Below are 27,919 nucleotides of genomic sequence, written 5' to 3' on the forward strand. Positions count from 1 at the left end.
CAAGTCCCAAATTGGTTCACTGTCGTTTGTCTCTTGCACAGCAGAAGAAACAAAGTATCTTCAGGAGCCATAGTGCAGAACATTCATGACTTTACAAGACAAAACAACATGTTGATAATAATTACAAATATTTCCTCAAGCAATGTTGCACTGAGGTGAAACATTCTAGATGTAATGCAAAATGGGCTGTAAAAATAGAAAAGGCAGCATAAATGGGAGTCACCTTTTGGCTTTTGAAACATTTGTGACTTATCCCTTTGTATCAGCATTACACATTAACATTAAATATAAAAGTCTATTTAATAACTCGTGCACTGTCATTCCTAGGCTGCACTATTTTGAGATTGAGGTGGTGTCTAAAATCCTACCGTGCTATCTATCTAGAGAGCATTTTTGGGATTCAGCTGCTATTTCGAAATCGAAAATGCTGTCTATCTAGGTCGCTCACTAGGTTTTGCAACTAGCTCTTTGTTTCACGCATGCGCAGTGACCCATTCTTCTCTCAGCATCATGGCGGCTCCCGTAGACCTCGAGTTGAAGAAGGTAAACGTCGGTTTACAGATTTATTCACAGAAACTAAACGGGATTATTGCTTCGTCATGATAAAATAACGAATAAATTTGTTTTTTAAACCAAGGTAGATCAGAATAAAAGAACTATAAAAGCAATGTGAACTATAAAAGCAATGTGAAATGGCAATATGTAACCTCGGTGCACTAGAAACCTTTTAATTTTTTATTTATTTTTGGTATAACGTCAATATTTTTTTACACGTTTACTAACTACTGTAAACCCTTTATAAATTAATATATATACATACATAAAATGGTGTAAAAAGCTTTCAAAATATGTCTGTTATTATCTTTAATTTTTGGTACTTTGACTGTTGCTAGTTGTTTGTAACTACGTTATATGGTTAAGTCTATGGTTAGGTTACCACTGTAAATCTTTTTCAAAAGTATAGTCTAAATTTTAGGTTTCTGACATTTCTGCACTTTCATTCATATTTGAGTATGTAGTATATTGAATAAACCCACTCTCAGGTACCTCTGTAATAACTCATTCACATCCAATAAACAATGCTTTAACATGTGCTTGTGGGCATGATAAAAGTTATTATATTGCAGCAGATCTCATTCAACTCAAACTGCAATCCTCACATCTGTATGCCACAGGCCTTTGCAGAGTTGCAGGCTAAAATGATTGACACCCAGCAGAAGGTGAAGCTGGCAGACCTGCAGATCGAACAGCTGAGCCGCATGAAGAAACACGCCAACCTCACGCATGCAGAGATCACGTCACTCCCTGACACCACTCGCATGTTCGAGGGAGCAGGACGCATGTATGTGCATTTCTGTTGGTGTAAAATGTGGGCCTGAATGAGACCTTTTTTTCCTACTATGTTCATTATGTTGACCTCATTCTCAATTTTCCAGGTTCATTTTACAGTCAAAAGGTGAGATCACCAATCAGCTTTTGGATAAGCAGAAGACCGCAGATGAGAAGATTAAGGAGCTTGAGGTAAGTTAGGAGCTTTAGCATCTCTCTGTTACACGCTGTCAAGAACCTCAAAACTGTGTTACTTACACCTGGTATTAACATCCATCTCTCACAAGTGGCCAATGTTAAATAAATGCAGGTGTAAATAAGGTCTGATGCATTTTGGAATAGTCACTGAAGCCACATTTTAGAGGTGTGGCATGTGACACAATGTATTTGTAGTTTAAATGATATTATATCTAATTGCCTATTCATCTGTCAATCAAGCATTGATAAAACAACATAGGTTTTAAAATTTGCTGTTTATGTAGTGTCTTGAAAAAATTGGTAGAATTCCATAGATATAGAGTTTAAACAAAACAACTTGACTCTGCCAAATGCAGTGACACTGCTAATTCTCTTTGGGGAAAAGTTAAGAAACTAAATATAGATCATATCTGAAAATTGATACTTCTATTTTGCAAGCATGCCTTAATGCTGCCTTCATGTGCTATCAGAATTATGGTAAATGCGAGTTTCGTAGATACAAATTGGACATGAATGTCCTCTCAAGTTGTATTTACCACTGGGAAGTTCCCGAGTTGGGTCTGCCATAAACTTTAAAGATGACGGAGGGGAGAACGATTGCTGCTGTAACTGGTATTCTTTATTCGTTTTTTTTCACAACAGCTATATCGCCTTGTCTTGTCATTAAAGTAGTGCATATTAGATGTATGAATGATCATTTGAAGCGTATTATGTTTTATACACAGAAAATACCTATATCTTATTCCTAAATTCTTAATTCCTAAATATCTATATAGCGCAGTGAATGTTTATATGGTTGTCAATGAATGGGAGGCTAAATATCTTTTTGGCTTTAATAAGATTTTCCCAATAAATAGGCAAGAATAAACCTGGTGTCCTCCATGATTCCTGTTCTTTCCGACAACAAAGCATGTGAATGCGACATGCTCGTAATCACGATTTCAGAATTGGGAAGTCAGAAATTTCCGATAGCATGCGAAGGCAGCATGAATTTATTAAAAGTGACAGAAAAGACATTCATAACATTCAAATATTTTTATTTAAAACATGTTTTCCGCAAAAATATTAATGGTTAGTTCACCCCAAAATGAAATTTCTGTCATTAATTCCTCACCCTCATGTCATTCCAAACCCGTAAGACCTTCGTTCATCTTCGGAACTCAAATTAAAGCCCGGAACACACCAAGCCGACGGTCGGCCGTCGGGCAGTTTTTGTTTGTCGGCCGACAAAGTTTTCTCAGTGTGTTCCGCACCGTCGGGTGAAGTTAGTCCTGGTCGGATTTTTTTTCGGCCAATTCGACATGTTGAATCGGCGTCGGAGCTCGTCGGTCCGTCGGGCCATCTGATCATTCTGATTGGCTGTTCAGCTACTGCCACCTGCTGGTACGGAAAAGCATTTCTTCTTACACATGCGCAGAACGGACATGCTACTTGGCTGTCGGGTGTCGAGCGTCGGTTTGGTGTGTCAGGGCAACTTTGGACCCAGACGCTGCTGACGTGAGCCAATCCCGCAGTCTGCTTTTGTTGCCACTAGTTCGTCGGCGTCGGCTTGGTGTGTTCTGGGCTAGATATTTTTGATGAAATTTGAGAGCTCTTTGACTCCTCCATAGACAGCAATTTAACCACCACTGTCAAGGTCCAGAAAGGTACTAAAGACATTGGCAGTCACGTGGACTATTTTAACAATGTCTTTAGTACGTTTCTGGACCTTGACAGTGGTGGTTAAATTGCTGTCTATGGACGAGTCAGAGAGCTCTTGGATTTCATCAAAAATATCTTAATTTGTGTTCCGAAGATGAATGAAGGTCTTAGAATGACATGAGGGTGAGTAATGACATAATTTTCATTTTTGGGTGAACTTTAACTGTTTTCCACATTGATAATAAGAAATGTTTCCTGAGCAGTAAATCAGTGTATTAGAATGATTTCTGAAAGATCATGTGACACTGAAAACTGGAGTAATGGTTTAAACTATATTATTATTTCACAATATTACTGTTTTATATATTTGATCAAATAAATGCAGCCTTGATGAACATAAGAGACTTCTTTCAAAAACATTAAAAATCTTACCAAACCCAAACTTTTGAAGAGTAGTGTACATGGATTAATACAGTGACAGTTAGTAATGTATGCACTCATAAAATGAAAGACCCTTCCCTTGATGAAATACGATCACAAGCTGTCACAGGAGATTCTTTTGAAGTGTATGTGGTGGTGTAAGTGTTAAATGCCATTAGGTTGACCACATGTGATCAAGTCACCCACGGCTGATGTTAATACCAGGTGTAAACAGGCCTAGTATCTTGTATTTGTAGTGTGGTTATACCAACCACACTAGGAAATTACAAGAAAGCAGTTTGTGGAATTATTCTTTTTTACAAGGTTCTATTATGATTAAAACCATTAGAAGAAAGAAAGTTTAGAGTTAGTGCATAAAATGTCTATGTATTTAAAGAAGGAATAAAATGTTGAAATAAATTAATGCTAATAAATGTATAAGATAGTGTTTTTATGCAGAGGTAACTTCTATAATTTTTTTTTTTTTTTGTGTGTTTTCTTTTTTTTTTTGTGTGTGTTTGCAGGGGGACTCTGTAGTCAATAATTTTATCTCTTGAAACCCATCTTTGATCACCAAAATGACATATTTAAATGTTTTTTCCTGTGAAAAAAATTCTTAATGCTTTAAAATAGCTTGATTGTAACACTACACCCTTGCCTCATTTAATACACACGGATCTATGAATATGATAATTAGCCCCGCCTCCACTCACTCTCACGAGCTCAGACGAGATCCACTCGGTCAACTTACTGAGGTAAACGCTGCACAATGGTACCACTTTTTACAATGCCGGACACATAACGGTGATTAATATGATTAGCCTTTTGCTTGACTATGTTGTCAAACAGCTAATGTTACACAAATCATGTTCTCGTTCTTCATCTCAGAGTCACACAGCTGACTTCTACCAATCAGTATCCTAAGAAACGCTTTGAACAACTCAGAACGTCAGTGGAGAAAGGCATATAGTTCATCATAACATCATGTGCATCATACATCCGCCATATAGCTAAATCTACCCGGTTTTTCATATCAACAGAAAGATATACCGGAATAACCTTCTTTTGAGGCTCTCTTGCGTGGTCAGTTAATAATATGCTAAAGCCCGCCGGCACGTCGACGTGATTGGTTACTAGGTAGTTTGTGACGTCAGAAACACCAGTGATTTCAAAGCACTGGTTTGAGACTGTCTTTGGTTTACTGCAGTTTTAAAGAGAAAATACTCAGCAATGGTGTTGACTTATGAATTTGCACATGGTTTGTCTTAAAACATGTTAAAAACACCAGATAGACATATGAGTAACATTAAAAACTTGATTTTCACCACTTGTTTACACAGCAGTCAGTACTGTAGCATGCTTGCTTGTGTGGTTATTTTTCCCCTGAACATGCTTCTCCCACAGTTTTGCAATTTCACACTTGTTGTTTGTGGGTGGAAAAGCCCCCAGGTTTGTTTTTAGCTGAGTATGTGTGGTTAAAATGATGGGCATACATCACAGTGTTCCCATCACTATTGTAAAAACCACATGAGCTACATGGCCTTTATGATATACTTATCTTCTCACAAACATTCACATGCTACACATCACATTATTAGAGAAGTCATCCTTCTGCCTCCCTTTTTCCTATTTGCTTTATTTGGCATGAAGTCTTTATTTGTGAACAATGTACTGCCAACCCAACATGTAAGTATTTTTGTAAAATACTTTTTTGTTTTGTGTAATTCATAATCCATTGACTGTTATTATAGTCAGTGAGAAATTTGCACTGGAACTTTGTAGGTGGTCTGAAATATTCTGTGAAGGAGCTGTTGTGTTCATTCTTGATTTGACTTACCAAGACCTCATTGTAAGGAAATTGTGACGACAAATGCCATCGTCATCATCTACGTGTGGGCCTCTATGAAAATGACTGATGCATTTGATTCAGTGTCAAATCATCATTTTTTCCTTTTGTGGGGTGTTGATTTGTGTATTTTGTCACAGGTTTTCTGAGATCACCAGCTTCCTACTTAAATTAGCAGCTCTTAGGTTCGAAGTTCCTTTGAAATTCAGTTGTTGTTGTTTTGTTTTTTCTCTGAGCACTTTCTAATTATGTCTTGATGGAGCGTAGACATTATGATATAGGCAGGGTCCATAACTAAAACTATTTATCATCAGTCAGATTTCTTTATTCCCAGTTTTCTATTGCATTTAAAAAAAAAAAAAAAAATTGAGTTAATTATTTTTATAATTAATACTCTAAGCAAATTTAAAAGTGAACTGTTCTTTGAAAAAAGCTGTATTATTTTATTGTTTATGAAATATACTTATTACTATATCTTTTTCTTATGATTCTAACTAACATTTATATCACAGATACTTTTTCTAAAATAAAATTTCTTGGGCAAACTACAGTTTAAAAGTTGTATATTTTTATATTTAATTAACACTTTTATTCAGCAAAGGTGTATTCATTTGATCCTAAGTAACAGTAAAGTCATTTGTAATGTTACAGAAGATAAATCCCTTTTTTAAAATGTATTTAAATAGTTATTTTAATTTGTTAAAATATTTTAAAATATTGCTGTTTTACTGTATTTTTGATCAAATAAATGCAACCTTGGTGAGCATGAAAGACTGTTACTGACCACAAAGTTTTGAACAGTGGTATAAGTTTGACACTAAATGATTTTTTTTTATCAAAATACATATTATACGTAAGGGGTAATCATTGACTGGCTGTGCATTAAACAATTTAAATGCATGACGTGGAGGCAAAGAACCACCCGACGCGAAGTGGTTAAAATCAGTTATTTTCTTCAGTTATGGCTCGTTAGATTTAGCACAGGGGTGTCCAGCCCTGCTCCTGGAGAGCTACCATCCTGCAGATTTAAGCTCCAACCCCAATCAAACACACCTGAACCAGCTAATCAAGGTGTTCAGGATTGCTTGATAATTACAGACAGGTGTGTTGGAGCAGGATAGAAACTGAAGTCTACAGGACGGTAGCTCTCCAGGAGCAGGGTTGGACACCCCTGATCTAGCATATCTGCCCACTTTGAAATCAGACAAAGAGATAAAGCAGTGTGGTAAGATTACATTTATTTGAATGAATTATATCATTTATTTGAATTAATTATCGATCGAGAGAGAGAGGTGTGTGTGTGAATTATATATGTTTGTGCAGCGTCTCTCTACTAATAGCGAAGCTGCGGATTTCAAATACTTCAAAAACAGTGATGTTACCCCCTCGTTGCTAAGAAATATAATGTAGCGATTCAGTAGCGAAGCTATTTTATCAGTAAAAGTCACGCATTGATAAGTCTCTGTACTCCTGAATGATTTCTGTCTTCGATGTGCGTGTGATGTGTGTGTGCTTCAGTGAAAGCAGCGCATTAATTTAGAAAGGTGATTAAAATGACTGGAACTACCTGTGCATCAAACGGTTTTATTGCACACCTTCCAGCCAATCAGAATCGAGTTTTAAGACAGACCATGGTATTATGAAAATTATAGCACTCTTTTCTCACTTACATGGTTTAACGCCAACCTGCTCACTGTTCAGACAACCCAGTGCTTCCCACACATAGACTTTACTTGGGCGGGCTGCCCAGGTATATTTGGAGACACATTTTTGCTTTTATTATTTTTATCCTCTTATACTTTTTTTTTTTATCCATCCAAGATAATGAAACCATCCGTGATCGATTAACTAGTGGAAAATCTCCCCTCGCCCAACGCGTTTCGTACCTGTTCGTTTTTTTGTGCGCGAGAGCTGTTTACTCCCCCTGACATTCCCACGTGCGCTGCAGAGACGCAGGTGGATATGTCACAAAGAGCGCTGCAAGTTGCAAAGTCACAAGACGGCGCTGTTGTGCGTTCTACAGGCTTGCGCAACAGTGCTTCAGACTGCTTCAAAGTGATTCTCAATCAATGAATAGCGCACATTTATGCCAAGCGATTGCTGATGAATCTAATTCATGGCCTTTATATAAAATGTTTTAGACGGTTGTAAGAATGCATATTTTATCTCTCTCATCTGAAGGATCTGCCCACAATAGTACAGACATTTCAAAATAAGAGTCCCGGTGTATTTCGGGCTTGTTTATAATTAAAAGTCACACAATACATTTTTTTTTCTACTGTGATAATATCGTGATTGTTGTGTTAATGATGTGCGATCAGAGTTGCACGCATACACTACGTAATGTAGTCTAGTAGGTTAGACTAGTACGCTGACGCATTTAGAGTGCACACTTTCACTGCGTGATATAGTCCATTAAAAATCATTTATAATGCACCCAATATTTAAGGTAAGGGGGTAAAAGTACATCTGTATGTCTTTTATATTTATTTCATTTAACATAGTTAATCAATATCACATGAAGAGTGCCGTTTTTCTCCAAATATCAGCATGATTACAAAGGCGATATTGATTTGATACAACGGTTCAATAAACAAACGCTCTGTTTTGCCAACAAATAGTTCCAAACAAAGCCACAGGACTCAACAAATGTGCATGTCTGAGCAGCACACTGCGGTGAATGAACGAATCATTTGAATGAATGATTCAATGACTCACTCTTTAAGACAGTCAAATCATGCTTTGTTCCTGAGTGAATCAGCCATGTGAATGAATCGGTTGAAACTCAATGACTCACTCACTAACAGTGACTTGCTGCCAATCGGTATTCAACGTTTTATGTTTATAACATCAAAACATTATTTATGCATTTGTAACTGCAGTTTAAATGTATTTTTCAGCTCTGGACTGCATTAAACAGTGTGTAAATGCATATAAATGCCACTTCAGATGCAGCTTCTGTGTTTCCTCTGCATTGCAAAGATTAATTTTGTTAATACTGATTTCATTTGATTGGTAACAGCCGTATTGTTTTTTTTTTTTATTGTTCTAATTGAATTTATTGATTAAATGTAAGAATTTGACACGATGAGGCATACATTTAATTAGGTTAAAAATGGCTTTATAAAAGGTAAAAATGCCCATGAAAAGGTAAAAAAATCAATTTAAACTTATTGGAAAAGATCATTTCCGTCACTGCAGTGAACTAACCACCGCACAAAATATGAAGAATATCAAAAACTTTACAAGTCAGCTGGCCACGGCAGCCCAAAACCTGCCAAGGTACCAACACAATAAACACATTCAGCAAAGTATCATCTAATTATCGTTATCGAGAAAATCCCAGAAAATATCGAGATAGCATTTTTTGTCAACATCGCACACCCCTAGATTGACCACATTTCAGACCATGGGTGTGAAAACACTAGCATAAAGTTATACGCCTCATGAAACAGATTCTGAACCTGTGAGTAGTGGCCACATCAGTCACAACAAATGTGTTCAAACAAAGTTCACATGCATTTCACTGACGTCATCGTTCATGACAGAGTGAAAAGGCAGCTGTTTAGGTGTTTACCTGAACCTCAGAAGCGAATGTGGCCACCTGTAGCCTCGTGGGAGGTCCTGCTTTCTGACACAGCAGCCTCCTGTTTCAAACAGATTTCAGATCAATGCAGTTATTTTTAAACTGCATGACATGAGGGGAATGCAGCAGGCTTATGCTCAAAACTTCCCTTTATCATTTTTGCATTTTCCTTTTCTAACTCAAGATGTGACCCCCGTCAGGTGAAAAGTGTTAAACCAGCACAGCATGTCATCGAGGTGTCATACCATGAGACATCCTTCTATGCATTTTGCGTGAGGGAAAAAGGTATTTTAAAACTTGACAAGTTTGGAAAAGTTCATGAGAAGAATGGGAGGAAGTGTTTATTTCCTTATGATGGGAATTTGTAGTCATGTTCTAAAAATACTGTTAACTTTATCTCACAAAGTACAGTGTTGGTTTAGAGAGCTTTAGGGATGATTCAAATGTCTTATCAGACTGAATAAACAATTTAAATCATTCCATGAACGTGTGAATTACTGTAAATTTCTCATCTTTCAGTATTATCCCCCTTTATGTCAACTGTGATGTAATTGTCACTAATGATTGTGGTAAATCATCAGCGTGGGACATATTTAAGCAGAATGTGAGATATCAGTGCAGATTAATTGCATCTAGATATGAGTGTATAAAAAGAGGAAATGAACCTGTGATGCAGTAAAACACAGACACATGTAAGACATTTTGTAGTTCAGGTACAGTAGTCTAGTTTACCTTTCATCTGTCTGGGTCTGATGAATCATGCAGAGTCATTTCTTCATCTCTTTCCAGCTCTGAGTCCATGTTGACAATATAGATCATCACATTTTTTATCAAGTCATGACCTTATTCAAGTATTTACCCTTTGGCTATAAACATTGTCTAGCATCTTTTAACATACAAGAAAGCGGATTTCTTTCTTTCATTCTTTCATCCTTTCTTTCATCTTGATAATTTGAACCGTGGGTCCTGTGTAATAGACATGGGCGTACTTAATTTTGTAGGTTTACGTTTTGTAGTAAATAATGTTTTAAATTAAAAACATTGAGATTTAATAACAAGTAAAAAAAAATGCACTACCTGGATTTCACATTAAAAACCCAAATAAAATGTAGACTGCATTTGATTGATCAAAAGTGACAGTAAAGACATTTACATTGTTACAAGTTTTTCAAGTAAATGCTGTTCTTTTAAAATTTCTATTTATCAAAGAATCCTATAAAAAAATGTATCACGTTTTCCACAAAAATAATACAGCACAATGTTTTCAACATTGATAATAATGATAAATGTTTCTTGAGCAGGAAATCAGCATATTAGAATGATTTCTGAAGGATCATGTGACACTAAAAACTGGAGTAATGATGCTGAAAATTCAACTTTGCATCACAGTGCAGTCTTGGTGAGCATAAGATGCTTCTTTCAAAAACTGACCCCAAACGTTTGAACGACAGTGTATAAACTTTAGCGGCATCTGAATTTGTGTATTGTCAGAATAAGTGCTGCATTTGATAAAGAACTTCTCTACCGTTAATTGCGACTTATTGCTTTATGCATAATGCTTGCCATACAATGTACATGTCTCATATCTCAGGGTTTATGTCATATATATCGTTTCATATGATATTAAAGGATTAGTTCACCCAAAAATGAAATTTCTGTCATTAATTACTCACTCACCCTCATGTCGTTCCAGACCTTCGTTCATCTTCAGAACACAAATTAAGATATCAGAAAGTTATATAAAGAAATACTTTTTGTGCGCAAAAACAAAACAAAAATAATGAATTTATTCAATAATCTCTTCTCTTCTATGTCAGTTTCCTATGCAGTTGACCTAGTAAACACAGTGCAGCGCTTCCAGGTCCTACGTCAGAACACCGACCTCATTATTGCCCAGCTCCTGCATCAGCATAACACGCATGTGTCGTGGTGCTCACGTGAATAGCGTCGGCCAATTCTGAGCCGGCGTTTGGATGCAAACACAGAAACACTGCGTTCACTACATCAGCAGCATATGACAGCAGTTCAGATTGTTGAAAAAAGTCGTTATTTTTGTTTTGTTTTTGCGCACAAAAAGTATTCTCTAGACCTCAAAAGGTGCAATGATGTTGCTGCCTATGTGTGGTTCAGAAACCCTTGGATTTCATCAAAAATATCTTAATTTGTGTTCCGAAGATGAACGAAGGTCTTACGAGTGTATGATGACGTGAGGGTGAGTAATTAATGACAGAAATACCCTTTAATCAAGCAATAATTGGTGAAATTTGTGTTTTGAGTGGGACTGCACATATTTGACGTCAAAGTGATGTGGGAAAGGTATTTCCTTGTTAAGGAGGATGCCAAGGTAAATCAATTTGCATAGTTTGACTAACGTATTTACTCTCTAATTGATTACTCATCCCCATCCCAACTTTGCATATGCGTATCCGTTACTTCACTTAACGCTATTTTGCAGGAAAACTGCATTGAAAAGGCAAATGAGATGCAAGGAAGTGTACCTGAAGTGTAAATGAGAGCTGTGAGATCATGGGCGTTCACTCATATACAGTATTTCTGAGCTCTGTGTGTGTTCTGGCCCAGAGTGTGTGTTCTACATCGTGTCTGGGCCTGTCTGTCTTTGGCTTCGGTGCATTGGGCAGTTTGGGTGTAATTCCAGGCTCGGCCGTGACATCATTGTGAATAAATGCAGGGCTGGTGACATCTGGAACGATGCCCAGGGCTTCCCTCAACAGGCAGAGAGCGAGTGAGAGAGCAGCATGTGATGCAAGTATCTCGTCAAAACTGACTACAGCTTAATTTCACTGTGACCATCACATATTCCATAGTGACCAGGGTTTAATTCACAAAACAAACTTCAGTATTTATCTATAAATACAAGTATTTTCATTTTTTGGAATAGTTTTTTTAATCCTGTTAATACTTTCCCCTTTAAAAACATACTACTGCGTGTATAGTCACGTGACTCGACCCTGTCTAGTCAGTGGCATGGAAGCAACACTGAGGCGAACTCAAACGCAGAGTCAACACACACAGACAGCGTAACTACTTACAACCCACAGTTTCACAATTAATAGAGAGACGGTATGACTAATTCACTCATGCAATCGCTCTCTCAATGCATTAAAATAAATGTACTGGTACTGTGTTAATTTATCTGTATCTGATTTACAACGAGCAGAAATCTGTAAGAAATGTTACAAACCATAGATAAAATAACTGCTGAAAGTGAGCTGTTTTGTCAGAGCACTCTTTCATTAGGAACAAATATCCCACCATTAATAGTCAAGCATATTTACAGGGCAAAAAAAAAAGCAAAAAACGTAAGATAATAATCGTTCATTAATTAATTAAAATGTTAAATTTAAACGAGATTTTGATTTTAGGTCATACTGTCCAGCCCTAGTTCATATGAAGAACTGATTTTATTTAGCTTTTATTTATCTAAACAATGATTTATAGGGTTAGTTCACCCAAAAATGAAATTTCTGTCATTAAGTACTCACCCTCATGTCTTTCCACACCCGTAAGACCTTTGTTCATCTTCGGAGCACAAATTAAGATATTTTTGATAAAATCTGTAAGCTTTGTGGCCTCCGATAGACTGCAATTTAATTACCACTTTCAAGGCCCAGAAAGGTATTAAATACATCGTTAAAATAGCCCATGTGACTGCAGTGTTTCAACTTTAATATTATGAAGCGACGAGAAGACTTTTTGTGCACAAAAAACGAACAAAAATTACTTTATTCAACTATTTCTTCTCTTCCATGTCAGTCTCCTATGCTGTTCACGTAGTAAACACAGTGCAGCACTTCCGGGTTTACATCAGATCACCGGCTCAGTATTTGCCGACACTTTACACGAGCACCACGACGCATACGTACACTGTTTACGCAGGAGCCAACCAATAATGAGCCGGTGTTCTGGCGTAGTTGTTATTTTTGTTTGTTTTTGTGCACAAAAAGTATTCTCGTTCCTTCATAACATTAAGGTTGAACCACTGTAGTCACATGGACCATTTTAACCATATTTTAACCATATTTTACCATACGTGATGCACTGTATGTTTGTGTATATAAGTGAATAAGTCTAAATTAAATTAAATATAATGCTCATCATTTAAATAAACCTTTTTTTATACAAAGATTTGTTGTGAATCCACAACAACTTTTTCTGCTTATCCAAAAGTCATAGTCATTTGTTGTCCTAAACATGATGTTAGCATTTGAAAGACAACCCCTGAGTCACACAAATGTTTCAGAAGCCTCCTTGCTTTTCTAACGCCCGTCTACAGTCAAAACACATAGCTGTCATTTTCCGCCTAGTACATACTGGAACTGCATTTAGATCTCAGGGAGCGAATGAACTCATGGCTCCTTTGACCTCTGTATTCACACGGCCTGGATGCGAGGCAATATGTTACGAGGTAACATGATGTCATCAGCATCGGAGCAGCGCCTTGGCCCACTCACCACCCTCGTGATCCCCATACATGACTGATGACTCCTGGGGTGACAATAACCCAACTGCTGGTTCCATTATGAGGTCATAATTGGCCCACGATGCTGGTGGGCTTAGAGCCCGCAGCGGGGGGAAGTCTGTAGTGAAGTGTGTGAGAGAAACCTGTTGACAGGGCTGTTACGGATCTGTCAGCTCCCTTCCCTGAATCTTAGCATTTGCAGTAAAGATGGACGAAGCATGTTATTAATACTCCAGTGGCAGCAGGAGGGAGATGCTGCAGAATTAGTTGCATGGCTTGGGTGTCAGTGCATGGGCACAAATTTCCTTACATGGCACTTTCATGCCCACATCTTCTTTGAGACACTAGATAGATCTCCTCACACCCACCGCACTGCAACTCATTTGACTTTGTATCCTTGGCAGTGGCACAGAATTATGCTTTCATCAAGACTGCCCATCCAAAATAATTGACGGTATTAAAAATAATGGCAACACTTTATTTTAGGGTCTTTTAACTATTTGGTTATTAGCATGCATATTACTAGAATATTGGCTCTTTATTAGTACTTATTAAGCACATATTAATGCCTTATTCTCTATGACCATATTCTACATTCTTAATCCTACCCAATACCTAAACTTAACAACTACCTTACTAACTATTAATAAGCAGTAAATTAGGAGTTTATTGAGGGAAAAGTCAAGAAATAGTGAGTAAAACAATTTCTGAAGTAACAATTTACAACCATTTCCAAAGACTTGCTCTTACCACAAAAGAAAGATTTATCTTTATTTTTATATATTTTGCTTGGTTAGAAATATTTTTTACATTTTTAGAAATAATTTTTCATGCAATTTCATTTTATTTTTCTACCCCCCCAAACTTATGTAAATAAACTGTCATTAGCCCCTTTCACACAGCAATCCCGCTAAATTACTGTAAAATTACCAGAATGACTTTATATACAAATGTTAATACAAAAATACACAAATGTGCTGTTCTCACAAGCGACGGTGTTCTGGGGTTTTTTTTACCAGTAAGAGACGTCACACACACATCAGCAGCAAAATACCAGTAAATTCTGTGATGTCATCAGAAATGATCTTTAAATGCTGTGCCGTTGTCTTCATTCACCCACATGAGGAGAAGCACTTTAGTTTCAATATCTGTTCAATTTGACAACATTTTTTTGACAGGCATAACGGATGATCAAACAGAATGCGTTTTTGCTCTTAATTGTATTCAACTGCAGAGCTGCAACGCTGATGAATGGAAAAGAAGGCTGGGTCTCGAGCGTGACGTTAAAAAAGCTGCGAGACGTGGCGCAATGGTCAAAGACGATCATCTAGCGCATATTTACTGTGCTAAAAGCTTACTGTAAACAGCACAGAGTAATCACATCATCTCCATAAGAATTTTGATTGGCCCAAAGCAGACTTCTTACTTCAGCGTATTCTAACTTCGTACGTGATCATACCGGTAATCTTCATTCTGTGTTCACACAGTGCACATTACTGGTAATTTACTGGTTACAACTTCCCTCACTGGTGAATTGCCAGAACCAATTGACCGGTATTTTTGAAGAGATCCTGTTCATACATGATCTCTTACCGGTAATTTACAGATAATTTACCAGTAAAGACTATATGTGTGAAAGGGGCTATTTACTGATTTAGTTTTCAACAGATTCTAATGCTTGCAAGACTGTCACTTTAGCTAGATTAACAAACATTATATAACAATGGATCAAATGACCCCGAAACTCTCCATAGTCATATATTGGGGGATATTGGTTGCTTGTTGATAGTGGGAGGTTATTGATTTTCCATAAGCCTGTAACCTGGAAACTGTGTAAACATCAAATGAAACATGAATTTATAATGGACTATAAAAACCCAAACGCAGAGAGTGGACTTTGTCTTGTCATTTAAGATGTCTACCACACGGCCGCCACTGAAATTCATGGATTCCTCGCCCTTTTAATGTTCTGTAGGTATTACTGTAATTAAATAGTAAATTCAATCGAAACTATAGTTTTTCTTTGCAGGATATGAGGCAAGACATCCCAGGTGTATAGGGTAAAAATGAACTACTAGATCACCATACTTCCCCATTTGAATGATTACATTAAGAATTGCAAACATTTTTTTGTATTACAAGTTTTCCGAAATGTTTAAAATTGCAAATGATTCATTATATTATTAAATATGCACTAATTTGCAAACACTTCCAGATTAGAAATCTGAACATTGGAGAAAGCCAGATTCAAAATTCATGTTTATTTTTTTTATTTTTTTTTTGGACATATTAGACTCAAAGGTTTTTAAAGAAAGGATTTTTGATCTCTTTTTGTCACCCCATAAACAAGAAAATTTAGGAATAAAATGTTGTATGCAATCAGGCAAATGACATAAGCAAAACCCTTCAGAATATAGATAGAAATAAAACTTAAAAGTTTGGTGTATGTAAAGTGGAGATTTCTGGCCCAGTGCAGAAGAAAAAAACTCATTTTGAGTAAATGGCCTTTAAAGATATGTACTGTGGTGTAACGATTCCCTCGTTTTCTGGATGCATCTATTAAATCCTGATGATGCATATGCATTGATCTTGAAACATGGATTTTTGAATCATGAATCATTTGTTTGTCAATAATCCATTTAAAATGCTAAGAATCAAATTAATCACCATTCAATAGCAATTCACTTCTTTAAAATATATAAGCATTAAATTGTTACATGCTCGAATTAATGGAGACGCTGCGGCGTCGTTCGCTCCCTCACAGATACACGCTGCACTCTTTACTCGCTCTCCGTCCGTACCCATTTTTGAGCAGCCCGTGTTTGTTCTCCCCTCAGGACGGCCACTGATATCAGATTATCAGATGACAACTCTCTCACAATAGCACTATAGTCTGGAGTCAAACTGCTCAAACCATTGATAAAGTCATGGAAATAGATAAAATCTCATAACATTAAAGGGTTAGTTCACCCAAAAATGAAAATTCTGTCATTTATTACTCACGTTCATGCCGTTCCACACCCGTAAGACCTTCGTTAATCTTCGGAACGCAAATTGAGATATTTTTGTTTAAATCCGATGGCTCCGTGAGGCCTACATAGGGAGTAATGACATTTCCTCTCTCAAGATCCATAAAGGTACTAAAAGTAAAAACATATTTAAATCAATTCATGTGAGTGCAGTGGTTCAATATTAATATTATAAAGCAACGAGAATATTTTTGGTGCGCCAAAAAATCTAAATAACGACTTATTTAGTGATGGCCGATTTCAAAACACTGCTTCAGGAAGATTCGGAGCGTAATGAATCAGCGTGTCGAATCATGATATTCTCGTCGCTTTATAATATTAATATTGAACCACTGTACTCACATGAACTGATTTAAATATGTTTTTAGTACCTTTATGAATCTTGAGAGAGGAAATGCCTATGTAGGCCTCACGGAGCCATCAGATTTAAACAAAAATATCTTAATTTGTGTTCCGAAGATCAACGAAGGTCTTACGGGTGTAAAACGGCATGAGGGTGAGTAATTAATGACAGAATTTTCATTTTTGGGTGAACTAACCCTTTAAGCTTTACTTAGTATGTGGATACATTTCTATAGCTCAGACTGATTTAAAAATGCTTAGCATTTACACTGTCATTTTTAAGACTGAACCTAATGACGAAAAAAAAAAAAAAACATATTTTGCGACCGAAATTACCGAACATCCAACAGCTTCTTTATTGGATCTATGGTTCCATGAAGAACCTTTAATATCCATGGACCCTTTTGGCTCATCAAAAGGTTCTTTTCTAGAAAAAGGTTCTTTAGATTATTAAAAATGATCTTCACACTAAGAAAAACATGGGTATTTTAAGAAATGTTCTCTGAAAGGTTCTGTGGGTAACCAAAAATTGTTCTTCTATGGCATTACTGCGAAAACCCCCTTTTGGAACCTTTATTTTTAAGAGTGTACCGAACTGTAATGGGCAACATAGCTCCTATGATGAGTAAAAACAGGTAAACTTCAGCATTCTGTCCTTTTTAGGGTCACATCTGGTGACATCACCACCAAGACCCACTTTTTCAATGGTCTCTGTCCGCTTGATTGGTGCGATCCAGGGTTTGGATGGCAACGTTCATACTTATTCAAATGAACCGCACTAACAGAGCAGTTAATTTTAATCGAAACAAACCTGCCAAGTGTGAACACACCCTTATATGTGAACTGAAAATACCTCACATTACCAGATAATCTGGGCCATAGTAACTGAGCAAGGTACTGGACAAGATTTTATCTCAGATTGTCAGGAGGGCTTAATCAGCGATAAATCAGCCTAAAACTCCTGTAGTCTGAGCCCGGCTTAAGACATATTTGGGGAAGCATTTAAATAATCCTGTGAATGCACTTAAAAAATGCAGAATTGAATAACATAGAATCTTATTGTAAATTTGCAAAAATTGTTCTTAAATTGAATCGAAAAACATTAATCGAATCAATTTGCGTTCTACCTAAAGATTCACAGCTCTAAATGTACTGTAATTTGAAATCTACAGACGTAAACGCAAATATCCCAAAATCTCAAAATTGAACAGTGCATGACAGTTTTTTTTGCCTGTTGTGTGGCAGGTGCAGCTACAGTTCCTGTTTCAGTGGCATTTTTAAGAATACATCTTTTGTTTCTGCAACTCAAAACCAGTTTGTGTTTTCACCCAGAGGCATCTTCCACCTTCTTTTCTCTAGAATTATATATTGCTACAGCAACATTCCATTGGCAGTTGTTTATGTTTGATTTTGCTAAAATGGAATCTTGGCACGTGAAAATCTGCAGCTATTCTTTGCCGTTCATCCGTTCTGTCGGCCTTTGCGGCAGGTCAACGCTTTTCAGAAGCGTCACCTCTGCCTTTTTGTAGCGGAGCCGGCAACAACAAAGGGCTCTTTTACAGCAGTGTCTGCGCAGACTATCTGCCCTGTCATCTGTGTTCTGACAGAAGTCACTATGGGCGGCCCTCTCTCCCATGAGAGGATCCATTCAGGCCACAACAATGAAGGCTTCTGCAGCCCGATTGAGACAGAACGACAGAAGAGTGAGCCACAAGACCTCTCTTTGTGCCTTCTTCCGCATTGTTCTGGGAAGGTCAATCTTCTGAGGTATCATTATCCGCATGGAGAGTAGTGTTTCCATAACACAATGTGTTTGGGCAATGGGGAATCCCCCATTAGCTGTTGGGTTCATACCTTTGATGATAACCAGTTTAGTGCAAAATTTGGTGCATTGATTAATCTTATATATAATTTTGTTATTTTCAATGACTTTAGGATTTTAACATTTTATTATGGTCCTGAGATGACCTTTAATATTATATTGTTAATGTTGAGGTATTTTAGAGCTTCAAAACTGAATGTTGTTGTTTTCCTATGTGTTTGTGGTGTGATTGCACTGTGGCTGGCAGTTCACTGTAAAAAATGATGACAATGGTACAAGTATTATGTGATGCTATATTTTTATTACCGTATATTACATTGTTAATATACCATTATATAATCTACTTAAACTACCCAAATCTGCATTGTACCTTAAAATACTTATAACCACCATAATAATACAGGTCGTAAAACAGAAAAGACACATGATGATTAATCCTAAGTTTATCATAAGTGGCCTGTCCATAAAACATGATCAATACTCATGGTTAGACAGTGCACACAAATACCATCAGTGTAACACATGAAACAAAAATAATGCTAATAATTACTAATCCATAGTAAGATAAAACAAAACAATTGAAACAAAATATAATCATGTGTGATGTTTCACGTGGGGCCTTTTGGGAATGCTAACGTAAAAAGTTTTTTTACCACCATAAGTTATAGTACTTCAAAACATGAATTTGACAGTATTTTACTCTAAAATTACATATAATGTTATGTTAAACAGTTTTTCACCATATATGTTAAAGGGTTAGTTCACATAAAAATGAAAATTCTGTCATTAATTACTCACCCTCATGTCCTTCCAAACCTGTAAGGCTTCAGAACACAAATGAAGGTGTTTGAAATGAAATCTGAGAGCTTTCTGTCCCTCCATTGACAGCTACGCAACTACCACATTCAAGCCCCAGAAAGGTAGTAAAGACATTGTTAAAGTAATCTATGTGACACCAGTGGGTTAACCTCAATTTTATAAAGCAATGCTTTTTTTTGTGGAAAAAAACATAATTTACCACTTTATTTACAAAATATTAATTTCCAATGTGTTCATAAGAAGACCATGATGCATGCGTGTTGTGTTGAAGTGAGAGCAGACATTGGAGATTAATATTTTGCAAATAAAGTGGTAAATTATGTTTTTTTTTTTTTTTGTTTTTTTTTGAGCAAACAACATTTTTTTGAGTCTAGCTTTCATTGACAGATTTATCCAAGAGATCAGCATTTAAAGGGTTAGTTCACCCAAAAATGAATTTTCTGTCATTGATTACTCACCCTCATGACGTTCCAAACCTGTAAGACCTTAGTTCATCTTCAGAACACAAATTAAGATATTTTTGATAAAATCCGATGGCTCAGTGAGGCCTGCATTGCCAGCAAGATGAAGCTTCATTAAGCTTTACGAATCTTTTGTTTCGAATCAGTGGTTCAGAGCATGTATAAAACTGCCAAAGTCACGTGATTTCAGTAAACGAGGCTTCGTTGCCTCATAAGTTTTTTGAAATTTCAGTGGTTCACCACTGGGGGGGCAGTTTGATACACGGACATGGTCGCATTTGTGCAAGTGCGAGTCACGCATTCAATCTGTGTTTGCCTACCTGCACTTGCATTAGAGAATTAACTAATCTGTCACGTTTTATCGACTACGGCAAACCGGCTATTCTCCCCTAGTTAGAGTTTTTCCCTCTTTTGCACCTCGCTTTTAAATCGCTAATTCAAAAATGCGCATAGCCACACAGGCATTCATAACGGTTCGGGGCAGAGTGAGCGTGAGGTCTCGTGTCACTGTCAGTCTTTCTTTTTACATCAGTGCAAAATTAGGGTATGCTAATTAAGACAACTATTCATCAGCATGCATTGATTAATCCCATGTTGTAGCAAAAAAAAAAAAAAAAGGTGCGACCAAATCATGTGCTTGTGCGACCAACCGAGAAAGTTGGTAGCACCAGTGCAACCAGTGGAAAAGTTAGTCTGGGGCCCTGGGAGATGTCCAAAAGTGAGCAAGACACACACATACATATACCAAACTGGACATTCATGTAGTCAAAAGATTGATTGTTTCGCATTTGGCTCAGCAGAGCTGTGTAGGAGGCAAGTGCCACTGAGTTAGGATCATTTCTGTTCCTGCAGACACTTAGCGGCTAGTTTCAGCTTCCCTAACACGGACGTAGTAGTCGATACAACAGTATCCCACCGATTTTCCATGTAAATATGGAGCTTCTTGTCTTTTGCATATGATTCACAGAGGATTCCCCTTTAGTTTTTCAGCTTGTGCACCAGTCCTCTTTTTATAGAATAGCTGCCCCACCCAAAATGAGATAATCAGTAAATAAACCACTGGAATAAACTTTTATCTTCTTCAGTACAGTTGGCTCTAAACAGTGAGCTCATTCCTTGAAGGATGTGTTGGACTGATTTCAACCAGTAACTTCTAAGTCTTTTTGAATGATTTATTTAAAGAACCAGTTCATAAGAGTCATTTGCTTGGGAATCAGACTGCACAGGCCACACTTTTTTTTGTTTTTGCATGCAGCCCATGAGGACAACTCCACATGAAAACATGCTTCCTTGCCATTACTTTGCAGTCTATATTCAGTTCAAACTGAAAACTCACCATAAAACATAAACACTACTGTTCAACAGTTTGGGGTAACCTTTTTTTTATTTTGAAAGAAATGAGCAAGCAATGACATAAAAATTGCATCACAATTTCAAAAATATTAAGAAGCACAAAACAAATGTTTAGAAATAAGAAATGCTTATTCAGCACCAAATCAGCATATTAGAATGTTTTCTGATGGATCATGTGACATTAAAGACTGGAGTAATGATGCTGAAAATTCAGCTTTGACATTACAAAAATAAATATTAAAATAGAAAACCGGTATTACTGTTTTTACTGTGTTTTTGATCAAATAAATACAGCCTTGGTGATCCTAAGACACTTCTTTCACCACAAACTTTGGAATAGTATTGTACATATATGTAGCAAATTAGGATACTTAATGTGTCAAATAAAGTTTGATACTTGCATGTCTCGCCCATTTGAATTAAACTGTCCTGATGCAATTTGTGGAGGCTCCCGTTGATCTTTGCTGATGTTGTCTTGATGAAAGAAAACCAGTTGGATTCAGAGGATCTTTGGTGAATGGAAAGACAAGGCCGCAGCCTGGCACAAGCTTGAGGGTCTTCAGAAGACTTCTAGATCAGCATCATCTTCACATTAGCATTTTTTTTTTTTTTTCAGTAAAGGAACCGCCGTGTCTTGTGATCAGTGATTTTTAAAGTGTGAAGATGTCACACCCTCTGGAGGTGACTTAGCCAATAAGGAGTTGTTCCTTTTGGAGCGACGTTTACAACTATTTGTACAGGATATTAGCATAAGACATTGGACTGGGTATTTGAGAGAAGAACTTTCTACATTCTTATAATACTAATGTGTCACAGAGTTAGCAAAATGTAATTAAATTAACAAATCGAGAACGAAGATTCATAGAGACCAAACATGCGACCCATGTGATTTTTAGTTACCATAGTATGCAACTCTGAAACATTTAATACAAAAGAGTTCAAAAGAGAGAATTAATACATGGATCAAACTGGTGAAATTTATGTCATTAATTACTCACCCTCATGACATTCCAAACCCGTAAGACCTTTGTTTTCGGAACACAAATGAAGATATTTTTGATGAAATCAGAGTGTATTTTCTTTTCGCTATTTTTGTTGCAGAGCTTCAGTGTTTTTGTCCGAACGGCGGCTCAGTATTGGACGGCTCTGGTCATGTGAGCAGCACGACACATGCGTGTGATGCTGATGCAGGAGCCAGCCAATACTGAGCCCGTGTTCAGACATAAATGCTGAAGCTCTGCAACGAAAATAGCGTAGCAGTATGACAGGGGACAGACGAGTTTGTTGAATAAAGTCATTTTTGTTTTGTTTTTGCGCACAAAAAGTATTCTAGTCGCTTCATAATAGTAAGGTTGAAATGATAACTTTAGTACCTTTCTGGACCTCAAAAGGTACAATGTCGTTGCCGCCTATGTGTGGATCAGATACCCTCGGATTTCTTAAAAAATATCTTCATTTGTGTTCTGAAGACAAAATAAGGTCTTACGGGTTTAGGACGACATGAGGGTGAATAATTAATGACAGAAATTTCATTTTTGGGTGAACTAACCCTTTAATGGATGAAAAGAAAATATATTTAAAGGCAGCCAAACAAGTCTGTTATAATACTCACAGTCCACCTCTATCAGATCGATGGAGGGGGTAATATAACATTCTGCACACCCCTGTTGGCCATTGTTTTCCCTCCTGTGTCATTTTCTGCCCTCTGAAATATTTTTGTGACCTTTCCTCTGCCTTTCCAATGATGTCTATAATGGGGAGGTATGGGTAAGCTGATATCAATTGTTATCATATCTCTTATCATGCATGCTCAGGGAATATTTTCTTCCTCACTATGGCATGTAGACTTATCACAAAACAGATGCCATGGTGTGAAAAACTCATCAAACCTCGCCCTCTCATGAAAAACAAGCAAACATGTTGGTAACCTGTATCAGCGGCATCTATAAAGGCAGGTAAAAAAAAAAACTAAATACACAAGCAGCTTTGTACGTAAACAGGCCGGATGAGATTCCAAAAATAAATTTTTTCTTCAATGAACAATTGACTTTTGCTTTTTATAGTACAGAGTTTGGATATTTATGTCATTCCACGTCCTTGTTTTGCATGTTTGTGACACATTTGGCGTAATTTGAGTGGAAAATCTGTTTGCGTAAATAAACTGAATACCTCTGTTTTCATGCAAAAGTCAACACATGAATCACGTCATTAGGGAAAACAAGACAATGCATTCAAAACCCAGTGAACGAAACCAAATTCTGTAAAGCAGAAATAGGTAGTTTGCTCTTTTTGTGCTAAGCCACCACAAGTTTAAAGGGCTAGTTCATCCAAAAATGAAAAGTCATCAGTTACTCACCCTCATTGTGTTCCAAAACATAGTCTGTATAAAAAAAATTAAAAAAAAAAAGTTGGAAGATGCACCTTCACTATCTACCATTGTAGAAAAGTGAAGCCGCCAATGTCCAAATATGCCGCTGACATCTTCGAGCCTGAGTCTGCGCAGTTGTGAACAGTAGAGCCGCGGTATCAAGGCCCCACCCACACTCCCGCAGAATCTGTTAGTACAGTTTACTGCAGAAAAACTCATTATGTCGGTGTGAAATAAACAGTTATGATAGTTAATGTAGAAATTAAAATTGAACCTCCAATCTCCTCCCAAAAATCGGTGCCTCAGTGACTACATCACTCAGAGAAGCTGTCAATCTCAGCTGTCAATCATCACATCAAACCCCCGTTTTTTAGCATCAAATAACTAACTAAACCCAAAATTATTTTTAAAAAAATACGAACACTTGAAACTGCCTAAAATGGCAAAATCCATCTTTATTTGAAGTGTAATTTGATTGTTTAGTTTGTCTCATGTCCCATTTGGTTACATGGAGAGGGTGGGATTTATGAGCTGTACTGCATCCAGCCATCTGGGGACGATCAGAACATCTTGGCTTCACTTTTCAGGACTTGTGTGGCACACTTGTTCCAATCCCATAAGACTTTCGTTCATCTTTAGCCGCTTTTCCACTGTCGGGCCGAACGGTTCTTAGAATGGTAAGGAACCGTTCCAGTTGTGTTTCCACTGGAGCCTGGTTCTTGACCCGGAATTCTCGGCATGGTTTTCTGAATCGTGCTGGTAGAATCCGTGAAGTGATGTCGACACACATGATTGGTCTTTTTATCTGTTGCCTGGCTACCAGTTTCTCCGGAGCTGGCTAAGTGCTCTATTTGAAGGATGTAAACACAAATTAATAATAAAATTAAAAGAAATATCTAATCATCCGCCATAACGTGGTCATTATTACATCTCATATCATAAGTAAACAGTTGCATTACCAAGGCAACGACTGACGCTTTTATATTACATTCCAAAGAGCGGCCGTTATCAGCCCCACAGTGGAAACGGAACCGTAACCGTACCAGCTGGTCCAGATCGGCACGGAATGGAACGGTGGTGGAAAAACAGCTTTTGAAACAGGAATGAAGGAATTTTTAATGAAACTTGGGAGATTTCTGACTGTTCCTCCATTGACAAGCGCTTCAAAAAGTTGATAAAGTTATGATATGCAGATTGCATATGAAGATTTTGGATTGGGTTCAGTTGGTCACACAGATTTGGTGTGTTGACCAAAAGACTTTAAAACTGAGCAGCTTTGTGTTGGTTAACTCGCCGAATCCACTTGACCAACTTGAACCACTTGCGAAATCTGCATGGGGAAATACTGTATTACGCTCTCACAGAGAATTCCTGTTTAAATGACTGGATTTTGTCAGCTAAAAATTTGCTGAGCAACGGTAAATGCGACCGCATCTTAAATCCTACTTTTACAATCTTTATAAAAGTTTTGAAGCATCAAAGTTAGACTTTGGACAGAAATCTCTCATGTTTCATTAAAAATTTATGTTTTGAAGTAAATGATGACAGAATTGACATTTTTGAGTGAACTATCCCTTTAAGGTTATTGTCATATTTAGTCTAGCTGCATTAGGCTAGTCATATGTGACTGAGGGGGGATGGAGGAAGGGTGGGATTCCCAGACAGCAGTGAGCTAATGTGCAGTAATGCTTGGTTACAGATGTAAACACATGCCTATACTTAAATCATTACAGAGATGTCAGCCCACAAGCCACGTTTCGACCTACAACTACTTAAAATGAAAATACAGCACACTTTTGGTTCTTTTTTAACTACTCAAAGATGTGAAATTGGGATATAAGGTAAAAACCCTTGCGGCGGTTGATGTAAAGTGGATTTTTAATGTTATATATGTCGCACAACATTTGTGTTATGTTGAAAATTGCTGAATTCTTATTTATTGTGTTTATGAGATGGTGCCACATCGCCTTGGGCAAAGGTTTTGCGTGTGTGTGTGTGTGTGCGTGTGCGTGTGTGTGTGTGCACACTGTGCATTTGACTCACTTCTTTTGCAACACATTGTCGGAAGACTTCAGGTAGAGGCCTGTTACTCTACAGTATCTCGGCCGCTAACCAGGTGTTGGCCTGTGATTACACATCCTGCACACGTTGCGTAATACATTCACACTTTCTCTAGCATGCAACAACTTTGCTCTTACTAGTCTTTTCTGATCAAAAAACATTTTTCATATACAGATAATGAGAATCCTTTAACCTTATTTAACCTGAGAAATCAAAGTTTAATTCGTCTTAAGAGCGTCTTTGAATGCAATCGAAAAAAAGATCATCATCTTATCTTATCTTAAAGAATTTTAACAACTCTGTCATGCAGTTTGGGGAGTAAAAGGGTGTGTTCAGAAAGAAAAACCTTTTGATGTTTCTGAATGTGAGGTTACAGCGAACTTAATTTTGTCTTTTCCCCCTCTATTTTCTCTGCAGCAAAAGAAGACGTACCTGGAGCGCAGCGTTAAAGACGCAGAGGACAACATCAGAGAGATGCTGATGTCCAGGAGGGCCCAGTAAAACACGCTCACACCCATCCACACGTGAAAAACCTTCTCCATCACCTTTGTACACCTTGCCCTTAGTTTGAACATGCTTTTGCATGTATTGGAGAATACTCGTGACAGCCGAGGAATCATTTGTCAGCTGAACACAGGAAGTTTATTTAGGTTAATAGTTAAAAATGAATGTACTGTTGACCATCTGTCTAATACGGACTTCTGTGACATCTAACACCTGAGTATTCTGTAAGTCTTTTTAAGTTATTGATTGTTTTGTTCGATAGTTCTTTATGGGTTTTTTTTCTACGGTTTTGTAATAATGCAAAACATTTTTTTATGTAAGCAGGTGTTAACATGGTAATAAAGGTGACTGTTTAAAGACAGCAAATTCTGTGTGTATGTGTGTGTCATAGAGAGCACAGACAGCAATTTAGATATCATCTGAGTGATGTGGTACTTTGATTGCTGTGTGTTTTGGGGATTGCCGTGTTTGTGTTTGTGCCTCTACGTCACTCATTTCCTGTCGATCTCACTGGACATCCTCTTCTCATCCTCATAGAAAAATTTGTTGCATAAGCTTGTGAAAACTTTTCTTTCAGGCAACAGCCTTTAAGCTGGAAAAGAGAAATACACCAGACTTCTGTTTAAGTCTTCTCCAGACAGCCCTTCCTGTGTCTTTCCTGTGTGCCTGTCTGTGTCTCACTCCTTCGTGATGCAGATGTGTGTCTGCTTGATATCCTCCTTCCTCAGTATGGAGCTGAATTGCATAAATAAAGGATCTTTCTAATTGTGAAGCTTTGTAATTGACGAGGTCAAACCCTATGAGGTTTTACTTTTGCCTCAACTTTATACATGGCACTCATGAATACTTTATTCACAGCTTTATTTTCCTGTCAAATATGTACATACATTTACTTTCACTTTAAAAGTAAATATTCAGTTGGAGTAAAGCTATTTTTTTTGAGTGTCATTGTAGTATTATTTATATACTATTATAACAGGCCAATTTATAATATTTTGAATTATCTTTTTATATTTTCAGTTTTCATTTTAGGTTTAGTAATTTTGTTCTTTTGTCTTTTTTATGAGATTTTTTAAAAAGATTTCTATGTATGTATATGTATGCATATATATATATATAACATTCAGAAAGTTGAGAAATATTAATTTAATCTTCAGAATTTAGTTAATGTGTGTTAATACCAATTTGAGTAATGAGTTTGTTTATAACTGATATCAGTTACTCTGAAACAAGTTGATGAAATGGAGAGAATAAAGTTTTTATTTGCATTTCTTTCAAAAATATAATTTTTAATAATAATGAAATTATCAATTTAAGAGAAGGTATAAAAGTTAGAACCCCCAAACTATTGTTATCGGTACTGGCAGATATCACTCTGAATAATCGACTATCGGTATCTGTGGAGAAATTTAGTATCGATGCATCTCTAATGTACAGTATACACACACACACACACACACACACATATGTGTGTGTGTGTGTATATATATATATATATATATATATATATATATACAGTCATTTTGTTGAAGGTGGTGTGGTCATGCTGCAAAAGACAGCAATCTTTATTTAATCGGTAAAGTATTAAATAGGCCTACACAAAACCCACTGTAGGTTGGTTATAACTGTCGTACTTGAAATTATTAATTATAATTTCGTC

General features: G+C 36.9%; 1 protein-coding gene across 2 annotated transcripts; it reads left to right on the top strand.

The window, feature by feature from the left end:
* The first annotated feature begins 378 nt into the window (after window positions 1-378).
* On the top strand, window positions 379-26,625 carry pfdn1 (prefoldin subunit 1). 2 transcript variants are annotated; one of them, XM_051878340.1, is made up of 4 exons: window positions 379-543; window positions 1,176-1,342; window positions 1,437-1,521; window positions 4,113-4,912. In XM_051878340.1, the coding sequence occupies exons 1-4, from the start codon at window positions 511-513 to the stop codon at window positions 4,143-4,145; spliced, it is 318 nt and encodes a 105-aa protein (XP_051734300.1). In that variant the 5' UTR covers window positions 379-510; the 3' UTR covers window positions 4,146-4,912. The 2 variants fall into 2 exon arrangements, with proteins under 2 accessions (XP_051734300.1, XP_051734299.1); XM_051878339.1 differs by lacking the exon at window positions 4,113-4,912 and adding an exon at window positions 26,173-26,625 and having other exon boundaries at window positions 380-543.
* Window positions 26,626-27,919: the final 1,294 nt, after the last annotated feature.

The sequence above is a fragment of the Ctenopharyngodon idella genome, chromosome 21, assembly GCF_019924925.1.
Source record: "Ctenopharyngodon idella isolate HZGC_01 chromosome 21, HZGC01, whole genome shotgun sequence".
NCBI lineage: Eukaryota > Metazoa > Chordata > Actinopteri > Cypriniformes > Xenocyprididae > Ctenopharyngodon > Ctenopharyngodon idella.

Bases quoted from the DNA above. Each gene is read 5' to 3' on its own strand.
- pfdn1 (XM_051878339.1), top strand. From the start codon at position 511: ATGGCGGCTCCCGTAGACCTCGAGTTGAAGAAG. The intron at 544-1,175 runs GTAAACGTCGGT...TGTATGCCACAG, and splicing joins TAGACCTCGAGTTGAAGAAG to GCCTTTGCAGAGTTGCAGGC. The intron at 1,343-1,436 runs GTATGTGCATTT...TCAATTTTCCAG, and splicing joins TTCGAGGGAGCAGGACGCAT to GTTCATTTTACAGTCAAAAG.